The sequence below is a fragment of the Vanessa tameamea genome, chromosome 27 (genome assembly GCF_037043105.1).
Source record: "Vanessa tameamea isolate UH-Manoa-2023 chromosome 27, ilVanTame1 primary haplotype, whole genome shotgun sequence".
NCBI lineage: Eukaryota > Metazoa > Arthropoda > Insecta > Lepidoptera > Nymphalidae > Vanessa > Vanessa tameamea.
This window is the reverse complement of record NC_087335.1, coordinates 1,768,885-1,781,089: the sequence shown is the minus strand read 5'-3', so window position 1 is coordinate 1,781,089 and position 12,205 is coordinate 1,768,885. Positions and strand designations below refer to the sequence as shown.

The 12,205-nt window shown below is 33.8% G+C and overlaps 1 protein-coding gene across 3 annotated transcripts in view; it reads right to left on the bottom strand.

The window, feature by feature from the left end:
* Positions 1 to 900: 900 nt before the first annotated feature.
* LOC113404900 (uncharacterized protein) overlaps positions 901 to 12,205 on the bottom strand; it is a 63,572-nt gene continuing 52,267 nt past the window's right edge. Inside the window, exons 3-11 of one of the 3 annotated variants that reach the window (XM_026645973.2) lie at positions 8,586 to 9,780; positions 7,297 to 7,474; positions 6,623 to 6,842; positions 5,857 to 6,137; positions 5,157 to 5,374; positions 4,617 to 4,719; positions 4,090 to 4,106; positions 3,724 to 3,788; positions 901 to 2,808 (exon numbers count right to left, since the gene is read on the bottom strand). In XM_026645973.2, the coding sequence (XP_026501758.2) occupies positions 3,751 to 3,788; positions 4,090 to 4,106; positions 4,617 to 4,719; positions 5,157 to 5,374; positions 5,857 to 6,137; positions 6,623 to 6,842; positions 7,297 to 7,474; positions 8,586 to 9,780 (2,250 nt within the window). In that variant the 3' untranslated portion in view covers positions 901 to 2,808; positions 3,724 to 3,750. The remainder of the gene's footprint in view (positions 2,809 to 3,723; positions 3,789 to 4,089; positions 4,107 to 4,616; positions 4,720 to 5,156; positions 5,375 to 5,856; positions 6,138 to 6,622; positions 6,843 to 7,296; positions 7,475 to 8,585; positions 9,781 to 12,205) is intronic. The other 2 variants (XR_003369451.2, XM_026645972.2) reach the window with 2 other exon arrangements.

Sequence of the window (12,205 nt, the reverse complement as noted above, 5' to 3'; positions counted from 1 at the left end):
GTGCGTCTAGGGTCGCCAGGCGTCCGGATAAAGCCGGACATAAAATAAACGGTGGCTTGTCCGGCTTTTGCTAGGCTGTTTACATTTTATTTATTTACTACGTGCGTCCCGCGACGGACACATTTTCTATATTAAGAATGTCATTAAACGCTTCGAATGACTCTTCATTTCTTCATTCTTCATTTTGCTAAATATTAATTAAAGCTTCAAAAACTTAATCTATACTAATATTATAAATGCGAAAGCAATGTATGTCTGGAATTGTTAAACCACTGAACCGAATTTGATGAAATTGTGTATGAAGCAATATTGAACATTTGTATTGTATATACTTTTCTATTAAAAGTTATATATGTAAGTATATACAGAGTTGTTTACATTTCAAATAGTTTCTTAAATAGTATTGGTATTAATACTTTATCATCGTGTTAAATCTTACTAGTATATCCTAAGTTACTATTATAATATTGCATCATACGTCACGACCAATCAGAGTCGAGGATAATCGCCGAGCGGAGTCGAGGCGCCATCTTAACGTTTTGGAGGGAAATATGTAGTGGTTAGGTAATCTGTGACGGGAATTTGAGTAATGTTGCGAGCCTGCTACTCGATTGTAACTGTTTCATTGATGTTTTATATTAGTAAGTGTGAATTAATAATGAGCTAGCGATACTATCGATATCCTGAATAGTTTTCGAGGTCAACTATCGATAGTCAAACTATCGATAGTTCTGCAACGCTGCCTGTAATCACTCACGATGATGTCGAGGATGATAATGGTGTTGTTTTTCTCCGACACACTCTCTCACTCACTCTCTCCGACTCACTCAAACACGTATATTACAGACGACATTAAAGTTGAAACATTTTAAAAGGAGAAGGATTATAAGAAAAAGTTCGTTTTGTTTACAATTCGTTTTATTTCCTTGATAAAACAATACTTTTATGAAATGCTAAACATCAACTATTATAATATAAACTCTACGGTTTGCTTCGAGCGTTTTATTATACATTTTAACTCCAAAAATTAGAAGCCAGGCTTACTACTGTTCACGGAAATACTCATATTTAAGTAATAACTCTTTAGAGAAAGGTAATTTTAACAGAGATGGGTGAAGCGGTCTATTTTTATTATATTTAATAGAGCAGAGAAAATACAGATTATAATACCTATAATTACTATGAAAATTGAGATCATTTTCGGACGAATTCAAGACTTTAGAAAGATTTTTTTTTTGTCAACCACTTCACTCCACTCAAGTTCAGAAAGCTTAAAGCGTAACATACGAACAAATTATTCGTTAATTTAAATAATTTGTACAAACGAAAAAACAATACTGGACTTTATTAATCTCTGGAATTTAACATAAATGAAAGCATAACTTACATTATTCATAAATTATATTTGCATTCTGATAGGATGAGTATTACTTTTGTATATTATAGTTTTTTTTTTTAATATTTGCAAAATACAAAAATAGAAATTCGTAAATTAATAGTTCTATACGAGCGACGAATAAATGTATAATTTTGTTTATAAAATTATTTCATAATAAAACATTAACAATAGATAAATTCATAGAGCAATGATAAGTTTTTTTTTTTAAATTATATTATGCCTTACGTCGAACCACGCTAACGAACGGTTTTAGAAAAAATCTATTTTTAGTGGACAGTTTTTAGAATAATTAGGCGTATCATTTGTATGATTTTAAGATTAATTGTGTAAGTTTATTTGAAAGCCGCTGTTTAGCGTAGTGTGACTTTAAAATAATTTCATAATATCAATCCTTTTTACTTGTACGGTGTTATAAGAAAAATAATGACGTAAATACTGCTGATTAAATTCGACGAAGCATTTTTATTTAACAAATTCTGACAACATCATTTTTAACACAACTTAAAAGCTACTAATTTAAAGGTACTCCTATAAAATAGAAATAGAAGTGAAAAATAACGGCTTCATTTGTAAATATCGATTAGGGGGGTGATTAGTAAAATTTTGCTATCTTTTTCTTTCGCATATCAAATCAATTGTAACAGACAGAGATAAACTAGTCTCCATATAAACCGACCGTTAAACAAGGTTTTTTTAATAAGGCCGTATGTTTTTGAGATGACATTTGTACAAGTAATACGATTGACGTTTAAATAAAAAAAGGACATTATTAAAGTGATTCCTCGTGTGATGTTTCAATTTCGCTACTACATACTAACTAAAGCTTAGTTTATTAAAATTAAATAAATCGATGTATGAATGATATGAGCAACTAATTTATTATATTTTTTTATATACTTACTAATATAATAAAAAAATGAGAGTCAGTCCGTTTCGAAGACTACTTGACTTAACGGATATATCTTAATATATAATATCTAATTAATTAATTACATAAGTGCATATGATATAACAATTCCTATAAATACGACTAAATAACTTTTACAAAGTGTACTTTCGTAGACGAAATATAATAATAAAAAAAAATCATATGATATCGTATTGTGCGATAAATAACCGAAAAATTGCATCGTCCCAAAATCAACGACAAAAACCATCAAATTTTTGGCGGCAAAGTTTGACATTGACATCCGTCAGTGTCAGTTATGAAAGCGGTTACTGCAGATTATACATTTGGTTCCATCCACCGGTCGGAGTGACGCACGTGGCGCTCGTCGGTCGTCTAGAAGTCGTTATCGCTCGAGGCGTCGCCGGTCTCTGCGAGGGCGGGCGGGGCGCGCGGGGCGCGCGGGGGGACGCGCGCCGCGCACAGCACCGGCCCGTGGAACGACTGCGAGCGCAGGACGTTACTGCCAAACCAAAACCTACGATCACTCGAGCCGCTTCACACGTTGCACATTGACCCGAAGCACGAAAAATAATTATTTATTTCATTCGTTATTTATGTCATACTTTAAGCATATTTAAGTTTGTTAAAATAATTATTTTATTTCAAATATTTCGTTTAAAATATAAAGCGATACATTTTTAAATGTTAATAATTATATGTATATTAAGCTATAAAAGCGTATATAAGTTACAAACTTTAATTTCAATAAAGCATAACATTATATAATATATATAAGCATATATGTAATTCAAGAATCTTGATTTTTCATTAAAAATACCTAGTACTAATTAAATCTAACTAAACTTTAAATAAAGCTTACCCTACACGAACGATACAAATATATCCAGGTAACTAAAAAAATAAATAAATGAAAAACCAAGATGGTAACGAGCTGAAAATTGTGAAAGCGTGTATTTAAGCTTTTTTTTTTATATTATGACAGCAATACCAAGTGGCAGAAGGTACTTATCAATACTATTTTCGTGGAAAATGCGATATATTACTATTGTAAAAATAATTATGATTATTTCTAATATTTTATTTGATAAAAGACTTCATATTTTAAATTACCTTTAATCATATGAAAACCATAAATTATCTGATAATTAATAGATTAAATAAATCAATTGAAATTAATTCATTAATTTTGTTAAAAAATATATTATTTACTCGAAACAAATACAAGTATAAAAATCTATCTTTTTAAATATATGTATCTGTCAATTTACACGAAAAAAAATCATCACAATCCTTTTTCAACTATTTTCTGCTATATTTATGATTTTTTTTTTAATATAACGCACACATATCGCAAATTCCATACGATTTTCACCTACACCATTTCCCGCCAAATCAGCCACTCTTTACAACTGACCTCAACAAGATGGCTGCCATTGACACTTTATCCAGAATTGCATGCATTTTGACATCTGTCACGCTCTAAAATATTACAACAATATTTTAATAACTCCTATTTGTAAACCTATGTTAAAACATATACGTTAAAAAAAATATATATAGCAGAAATAAATCACTTTACAATAATGCAAAATAATGTTTCGTTTCTATTTATTCTACTCAGCGGTATAAAAATTTATATCAGTATTTAAAAAAAATAATAATATATGTAGCAGTTTATATAAATCTCGTCTGTAAACTAATAATTAAATGTACGAGTCTATATGGATGTTGAAATAATAGGATAATGTGGTATTACGTACACCATTATTAATTTTATTACCTTCTATATTCCAGTACCTAATAAACAACGGATATTATTATTAACAAATGTCTTGTATAATCTTAGATTATTTATGTGTCTAGATAGACTGTCAAAACTGAGGACACGTCGAAAAAAATAGTGACCAACGCTTGGCTACTAACACACACGCACACTAGTTAAATAGAATGAAATTTCTCGAATGTCGAGTGTAGATTTCACTCACACTTAGATAATAAAATCCATTTGATTTAGTTATTTTGTACTGCGTCACTCTATCTAGAATAACAAATAATCTAAGGATGGGTATAAGTTATTATAATGAGATTTATTTATATGTAAATAAAATCATTGTTAATTATTTTAAATGTTGCATTATTTTAAAATCAATAATATTTAATATATTTTTTGTAGATATTCACTCTAATCTAAAATATCAACCTCATTTTTCTCGCTATAATTTGACATATTGATTTTTTAAATCCAGTTGTCATGTGCGGCCTACTCGTGTTTTGAGAGCACAGATAATATGTATATGGTATGCGGACCTGGCGGTCTTGGGCGGCGCCTTGTTCTTAGCGAGCGCGGCCGCCTTGCGCGGGTCGTAAGAAGCTCGTCTTTTCCACTTCTCTAGTTCCTGTTTCTTTTGTTCTGAAAATAAAAACATACATTATATTAAAATTATTTATAATCTTTTGATTAATGCTTTTATTATTAAAATATACTATTTTAAATCTATCATTGTGGTGTCGTTTGTGTCTTTGCGTTAACACTAATTGAAATTTACCATAGACACAATTTCACTGTTGATGGGGCTTTATAAAAGTTCGTCTGTATAAGTACCATTATTCTACCAACAGACAGTACTCATACATTGTGTGAGTGAGCCAGTAACGTAACTACAAGCACCAGAGACATAATAATTTACTCTCCATGGTTGGGTTTTGGTGGTGTGAGGAAAAGTCACAGTTAATATTACTGAGAGAGCTAATATCTATAGATAAAGGTGACCACTTACCATAGTGTGGCCCACTCGTCAGTCGACCAGCCTACTTAAATAAAAATAGTGTTATAAAATATATTCTTACCCATTTCGTAGTGCTGAGCACTACCCTTGCTGACTTCCTTCTTCTCACAATGATTCAGCACCCCCACATAAGTCTTACTCGGATCTCTCCTCAGGAAGTTCTTCGGCGAATTTTCAGACTTATATTTAGATATGTCTAAGTATCTAGGCTGGATTTCTTTTGGCTTCTTGTGACTTATCGAGGTCGTTGACGATGACATTGAATAGTCACCGCTATACCTATTGTTATAAGGAACGTATTTCTTTATCAATATCACTATATTAACGTCGTTATAAAACACAGTATTACTTGTATTTATTAATATTATGATTATATAACTCGTAGACTGTTATAATTTTTGTTACTCGTCATAATTGCAATAAAAAAAATTGACTGTAAAGTTCCACCACACGTGGGTTTCAAAAAAAAAAAACAAAAAACCCACGTGTGTATCCATTGTCACTATGATAATAATCTATGCTCTATATTTATTATGACAGTTACTAAATAAATGTTTTCCTTAAAATTTAACCCGTAAATGCAGGTAGTCCATTATTATAAAAATAACTGTTTGCTTGTTTCAATCATGAGATCAGACAGAGTGGACCTATCTTGAATGCGCAACTGGGTACTGCATGGACGCGGGGTAACGTGCGTTGTGTGCGCGCGTGCATGCGAGTGCGTGCGAGTGCGTGCGTGTGCGTGTGTGCGCGTGTGTCACCTCTGCTTGGGCTGCACGGGCGCCTTCTTTTGGCGGCGCAGCACGGGCGCGCTCTCGGGGCCGCTCTCGCCCTCCGTGTCGCTCGTGTGCAGAGAGTTCTTCTCGTGACTGAATATGGACGAGTTCCGCGGACTGCTGCCGTTGGTCGTGGAGTTCGTGTCGCTGTCCAGAATGAAAGTTTTCCTCTTGTCTATGGCCTCCTTGTAGTCTGTATCTTTGGTGTCGTCATGATATTTCCGTTTATCGTCACGACGTTTTAGTTTTTCTGTAGGTTGATTTACCTGGAAAAGAATTGTATGAACATGAAACCATCTTACTTAAAGCATTAAATAATATCTTTATTAAACATAAAAGAAAATCAATTGAAATAGGTGAAAATGAACCATTTTGCGTATTTTATCTTTCATTGCTATGACTGATAAATTGTAGAGGCGCCGATTATTCCAATGCCTCAAAGATTGGCTAAAAGTATTAATAATTGGGACAAATATTCCTAAGTACACTATAATTAAATATTATTGGAGTACCATACGAGCATGAACTTAATTTGCGTTTGTAATCATCTCGTGAGGAAACCTGCATGTTTGACGGATTTGAATGGAATTGTTACGCAATTCGCTTTAGAGTATAGGTTAAGGTATAATGGTATCAGAAAAAGGGGGGATGTTCTCTAATTTATTACGGTCCTATATACATATAAAATAGATTAATAGCAACAGCTAAAAATGTTCGTCGCTACCAAGAAGCTTTCCATGAAAATACTTACATGGAAATTGGTGACATAATCCCTCGCCAGCACTACCTCCTGCCTCCTCAGATCTTTCCTCAGGTCCAGAATATCTGAATGGGTTGATGTGATCATGGGATCGATTGGTAGTGTTGAGAGTATCTGGTCATCTTCAGTTTCCTCCGAGGAGTAATCCAGGGTCAGGTCAGCAATGTTCGTTGTGTGGAAAGATTGTGAACGATGAACGGGTGACGAATGACTGAAAAAATATTTAATTCAATGATCTTAATCAAATTTTTTATGGAATTGAAAATTATCATACATTCTTTGGTAGGATTGTCGATAATCTTTGATCGATTGATGATCGATATCAAAAAATATCTACGATTCGAAATATCCGAAGCACTCAAACTTCGCACCAAAATGTAAACCCATCTTGTGTATCAGGTTTTTTTAAGGTTTTTAATTGAAGCATTAGACGGTAAGAATATATTAATCAACAGCTATTTGTAGTGACGTCAGAGCTCTTAATAAATTGATAAAAGACGATAAAAAGCCTGGAGTTAATATTCGTTGATTTTCACGCAGGACGAATAAAAAATCCATGAAAATATTATGTTTATAATCAAACATTATTTGTTTTGTAAAAAAGCACACAGATGCATCAGAATATATCGATGGATAATATTGATATGATAATTATAAAAACCAACCTGGGCGAACTGAGGTCGTCCTTGTTGCACTCCTGCCGTCTCGCCATCTGCTGTTTCTTTCTACCCTCTTGCGCCGCTTTCATTGGATCATAGGACGATCTCTTCTTCCAATTGGAGAACTCCATTTCTTTTGTAGCGAGGGCCGATGATGAACGATATTGACTTGGTTTCTTTTGTCCTGGTGAGGAAATTGCTTTTATTATAACACGTTAGAAACTAGATATATATCTCTGACTATATTCAGTAAGATAAGATTCAGCAGATAGTCTGTAAACAACAAAAACTCGAAACTCACTGACGGAGACGATGATGAAAAGTCAGAAAGTACGAAATGTGACATTGACTGTAATTATTAAAAAAAATTAAGGGAATTTTGAAGTTATTATACAAGGCACGAGTCCGTATTTTCAAAAATTGCAAGTTTTGAAGGCAAATATGTACCTACATAAAAACATAGGTTACGTTTCACTCCCCTAAATCATTTCTAAATGAGACAATTTTAGTCAATTTATGTTTGGAAAATAAACACACACAACTTAATCTACATAATTTAATCTTTTCTTTTTTTAGTAATTCGGTTTAGATAAATTAAAATAAAACAAGCCACTCGAGGAAGTTTTAAAGGCAATATTTAAGATGCTAATAACTTCAATTGTGCGCAATATTTCTTCGTAATAAAAATTTACGGGCCTAGTTTTTCATTAAATCTACAACATTAGACTATATTTACAGGGAGAAAAACGCAATTGCTTTTTATATGAAAATGAACAGGTTCACAATTATCTTAAAGGATATCACCGTAAGGCGGTTTTAACGATTTACGAGACTGATTAGAACTCCTGATCCTAATAATTTCGTTCAATATTATCCCATATTCAATTGCGTTTGTTATCATACTAACAAAAATCCAATATAATATGGGGTTTTTTTACGAATAAAATTAATTGTAGTCTCTATTATTGCACCTTGTCATTATCACGATACCGATTGTTTTATTCAAAGCGATAAATTGTATTGAATTGATTATATTCAAGGACTGCTATTGTTCTTATTGGGCTTTATGTTAAACTCTTTGTCTTATTGTCAAATTGAAAAGTTTAGTTCCGTTATTTATCTGTGCATATGTCAAGGTCTTTGGCGGGAAAATATGACAGTTGTTTAAATCTATCAGAGGGTGCTTTGTCTTACTCGATTATTATAAAAATCTTAAATAAGAAAGAAAGTTATATTAATAATTTAAAAAAAAAGCAAGTAATAATCATCAGTGTTATATATAGTTTTAAACTAACCTTTATCCTGATTTTTAGAATGAACTTCCCTTGTAGATGATCTGGATTTAGTGAGTCTATTTAAAACTGCCTGTCTCGTTGGCTCCGATATCCTGCGACTCTGGTGATTGGCTGGCTTAGTCCTTTCCTCTCTCGAGATTGGCGGTTCCGACATCCTCGTGTTTAATCCCCGCTCCTTACTGGTTACTCTGACTGAATTCCTGACCAATCCCGGTCCGAATTTCCTCTGCATCTCAGGCGTATTAGGACACCTCGGGGAATTTGATGGTACGATGGATTTTAAATCCGGATACTCTACCCTGCCTCTATGAACTTGTCTCTTGAATCTCAAATCTTGCGATTTTTCAAACGACCCGTTGTCCGATTCGTCAGAATAATCTTTATATTCTTCGGACTGACCGCTCGACCTTCGTGATACCAATCGCGGTTCAATGTGATTATTGTTTCTGTTGACGGTACTGAATGAACTGGAACGCCTAATGGATGTTCCGAAAGCTGTATTGGGGCTGTATAAGGATTTATTTGGCCTGCCATCGCTGTATACTCTTTGATGGTTTTTCTTCAGATCACCTTGACAACGCGTTTGGTCGATTCGAAAGGTTTTTGCTTCTAAGGCATTGTTTTTCAAGACCGTCTTGAGACAGACAGTTTTATTCGCATTATTTACATCATTTGCGAATAAATCCGCGGGATTCCGACCATCGAAAGACCTGTGCCTCGTATGAGTTTTCCTGTGTGGTGATAGGATCGCATCGACGTTGTATTGCGGTCTATTTGACAACGTTTTGTCATCTGAACTGTTGCTTAACAAACCCTTATCGGAACTTGGACTATTCATGTTGGAATCATGACGCGTGTCTTGGTCGAGAGATCTCGAAGCGGTGTTGAGGAGAATTTTGGTGCTTTCCGGTATTTTTGATGATCCCGTTATGACGTAATTTCCTGGACTTCTTAAGGGACTGCTGTCACCGGAATTGTCTTTCCTTCGTAGACGGTAGTTTAGTGAGTTCGACCTGCTTAGTTGTGACAGTGGCAATCTTGAGACTAGCGTCTTATCGCTGATCAAACTTGTGGTCAATGGGTTTGGAATGTGAGAGTTATTCGCTCGGGTGGACTGCAGCTTGGCTTGGAGGTTAGTGATCGCATTTTGTGTTTTGAGCAAGTAAGACTCCGTGTCTTGAGGAGGTATGAGATCCTGAAACAAAGAAAAAAATATTTAAAAAAAAACGTTTTTAATTATGATTATTTATTATTAACATATTTATGGTTTTTTTTTTCTTTGATATATTTAAAAAGAAATGATAATCAATTTCGACTATTAAAGACGGTTGTGAATTTTTATAGTAAATCTCTAACAAATTATTTTGTAAAAATAGCTATCTAATAAAAGTCACCTATTCTATGTAAAATATCGCAGGTTTTTATCAAAGTTGTAGTAAAATTGTTGCGTAAGTGCGGACAAAATACGAATCAAATTAATCACTTCAATCATCTAACTATATGATACAATAACATGAAATGAACGCTCGTCACGTCAATAATCTGTACTAATGTTATATGCGAAAGAAACTCTGTCTGTTTCTCTTTCATTGCCAAACGACTGAACCGAATTTGATGAAGTTTAGTATGAAGCAAGCTTGAGGAGGAAGAACATAAGCTCCTTTTTATGCCTAACACATGATGAGGCTATTATATCAAAAATCAAAATCAAAATATACATTATTCAAGTAGGCTTTTACAAGCACTTTTGAATCGTCATTTAACAAACTATTTAAAGTAAAGCTACCACCGGTTCGGAATGTAGATTCCACCGAGAAGAACCGGCAAGAAACTCAGTAGCTACTCTTTATTTTTTTTTATACTTACTGACTCAGTCTCTGAACAATAACATAAGGCATTGCTGTTGCATGGTAAAAAGTCGCTCGTGGGTGGTATGTGCCTAATCCAAAGACAGGTGTAAAGAAATATAAACGAATGATTTAAATATTTCATAAGATTTGCTAATAGCTCTGTTATACTATACACTACAAACAGGGCCCCAAAAACCTTGACTAGGACTAAATGGTGGCGAAAACCACACCACTGTACAGTGTACAGTTTATTCAGTTGTTGTTTTAAATAACTTTAGTGCTTTTCTGTATGACGTGTTTTTTTTACATTGCGTTATGATTGGTTATTTTTTACGTTTAAGAAAGTATTCTCTTTACTTGGTGGTAGGACTTTGTGCAAGCCCGTCTGGGTAGATACCACCCACTCATCAGATATTCTACCGCCAAACAGCAGTACTTAGTATTGTTGTGTTCCGGTTTGAAGGGTGAGTGAGCCAGTGCAACTACAGGCACGAGGGACGTAATATCTTAGTTCCCAAGGTTGGTGGCGCATTGGTGATGTAAGGAATGGTTAATTTTTCTTACAACGCCATTGTCTATGGGCGGTGGTGACCACTTACCATCAGGTGACCCGCTTGCTCGTCCGCCTACCGATATCATAAAAAAAAAAACGTTTGTCTTTGCATTGTATATATTCTTGTATTCACTGTATTGTGATGTGTTTAAAAATAATAGAGTATTCAGCCGTTTTTCTATTCTACAAACACGACAGTTGCGGCTCGATCAAAGTAGGATCGCAATAAAATCGGGATCGTATCGTAATCGATATAATTTTTTGTGAGAAATAGTTCAAGTTGATCGGCATAGAATGTGGTACGTATCATTACCGTTATACATTAGTCGAATTGTTCCCAGTTCTAGTTTAAAATATCTTTATCAGCATTCCACCGAAATCCATTTTAATTACAACGTTCCGAAAACAATTATGCCGATATTCAAGACTGCTTAAGATCAAGACCAATGACGTCATGAAAATTCAAAGTCAAAGTTTGTTTAATTATCTTTTCTCCTGTTATTGGAATAGGTTATAGTAATATATATTATGATGATATGATATCTAATATAAACGTCACGACGTGTTTGTGTAATCCCCAAGTCCGGTCGGTGAGAGAATGACAGATTCTTGTTGCGATGTAACATTGGAATGGCGTAATTTAGGATAAAATATTTATTTGTCTCACCAAAAATTACTATAATTCAAAACAATATTATATGAACTTACAATACGTAATATAATCAATCTCTTTTTTTTTCTCGAATGGCATTCACATCTCTTGTTTGTGAGAAGCCAATCAATGACACACGCAGGGGAAATGTTCTGTGTTTAGCTTTGAAAAATCAATCTATTATTTAATCCTCACTATGCTATTACAAGGTTATGTCAATCGTTAATTTTATAATGTGTCACTTGTCAACTGTCAAACCAACTGTCAAACGTCAGATAAGAATTCGCTCAGCAGTCAGACTTCAACGAATCGAACGATAAAAGCTGGATTTCGGGGATATTGCTAGACAATAATTAATAATTCATTGGGTTCGTCGGATAAATCACGGTTTCCAAACGATTTATTACATAAAGATTTGTATATTTTCCGGTAAATTCAGATCAAAATAAAATATACTTCCGTATATATCACGACCGCGTGGATTGCAGGTTTTAATTTAATTAAATCTCTGGTCTAGTTGAGAGCAATAAAAAAATAGCAATCGATTTAAACGAGAGCCCGGACT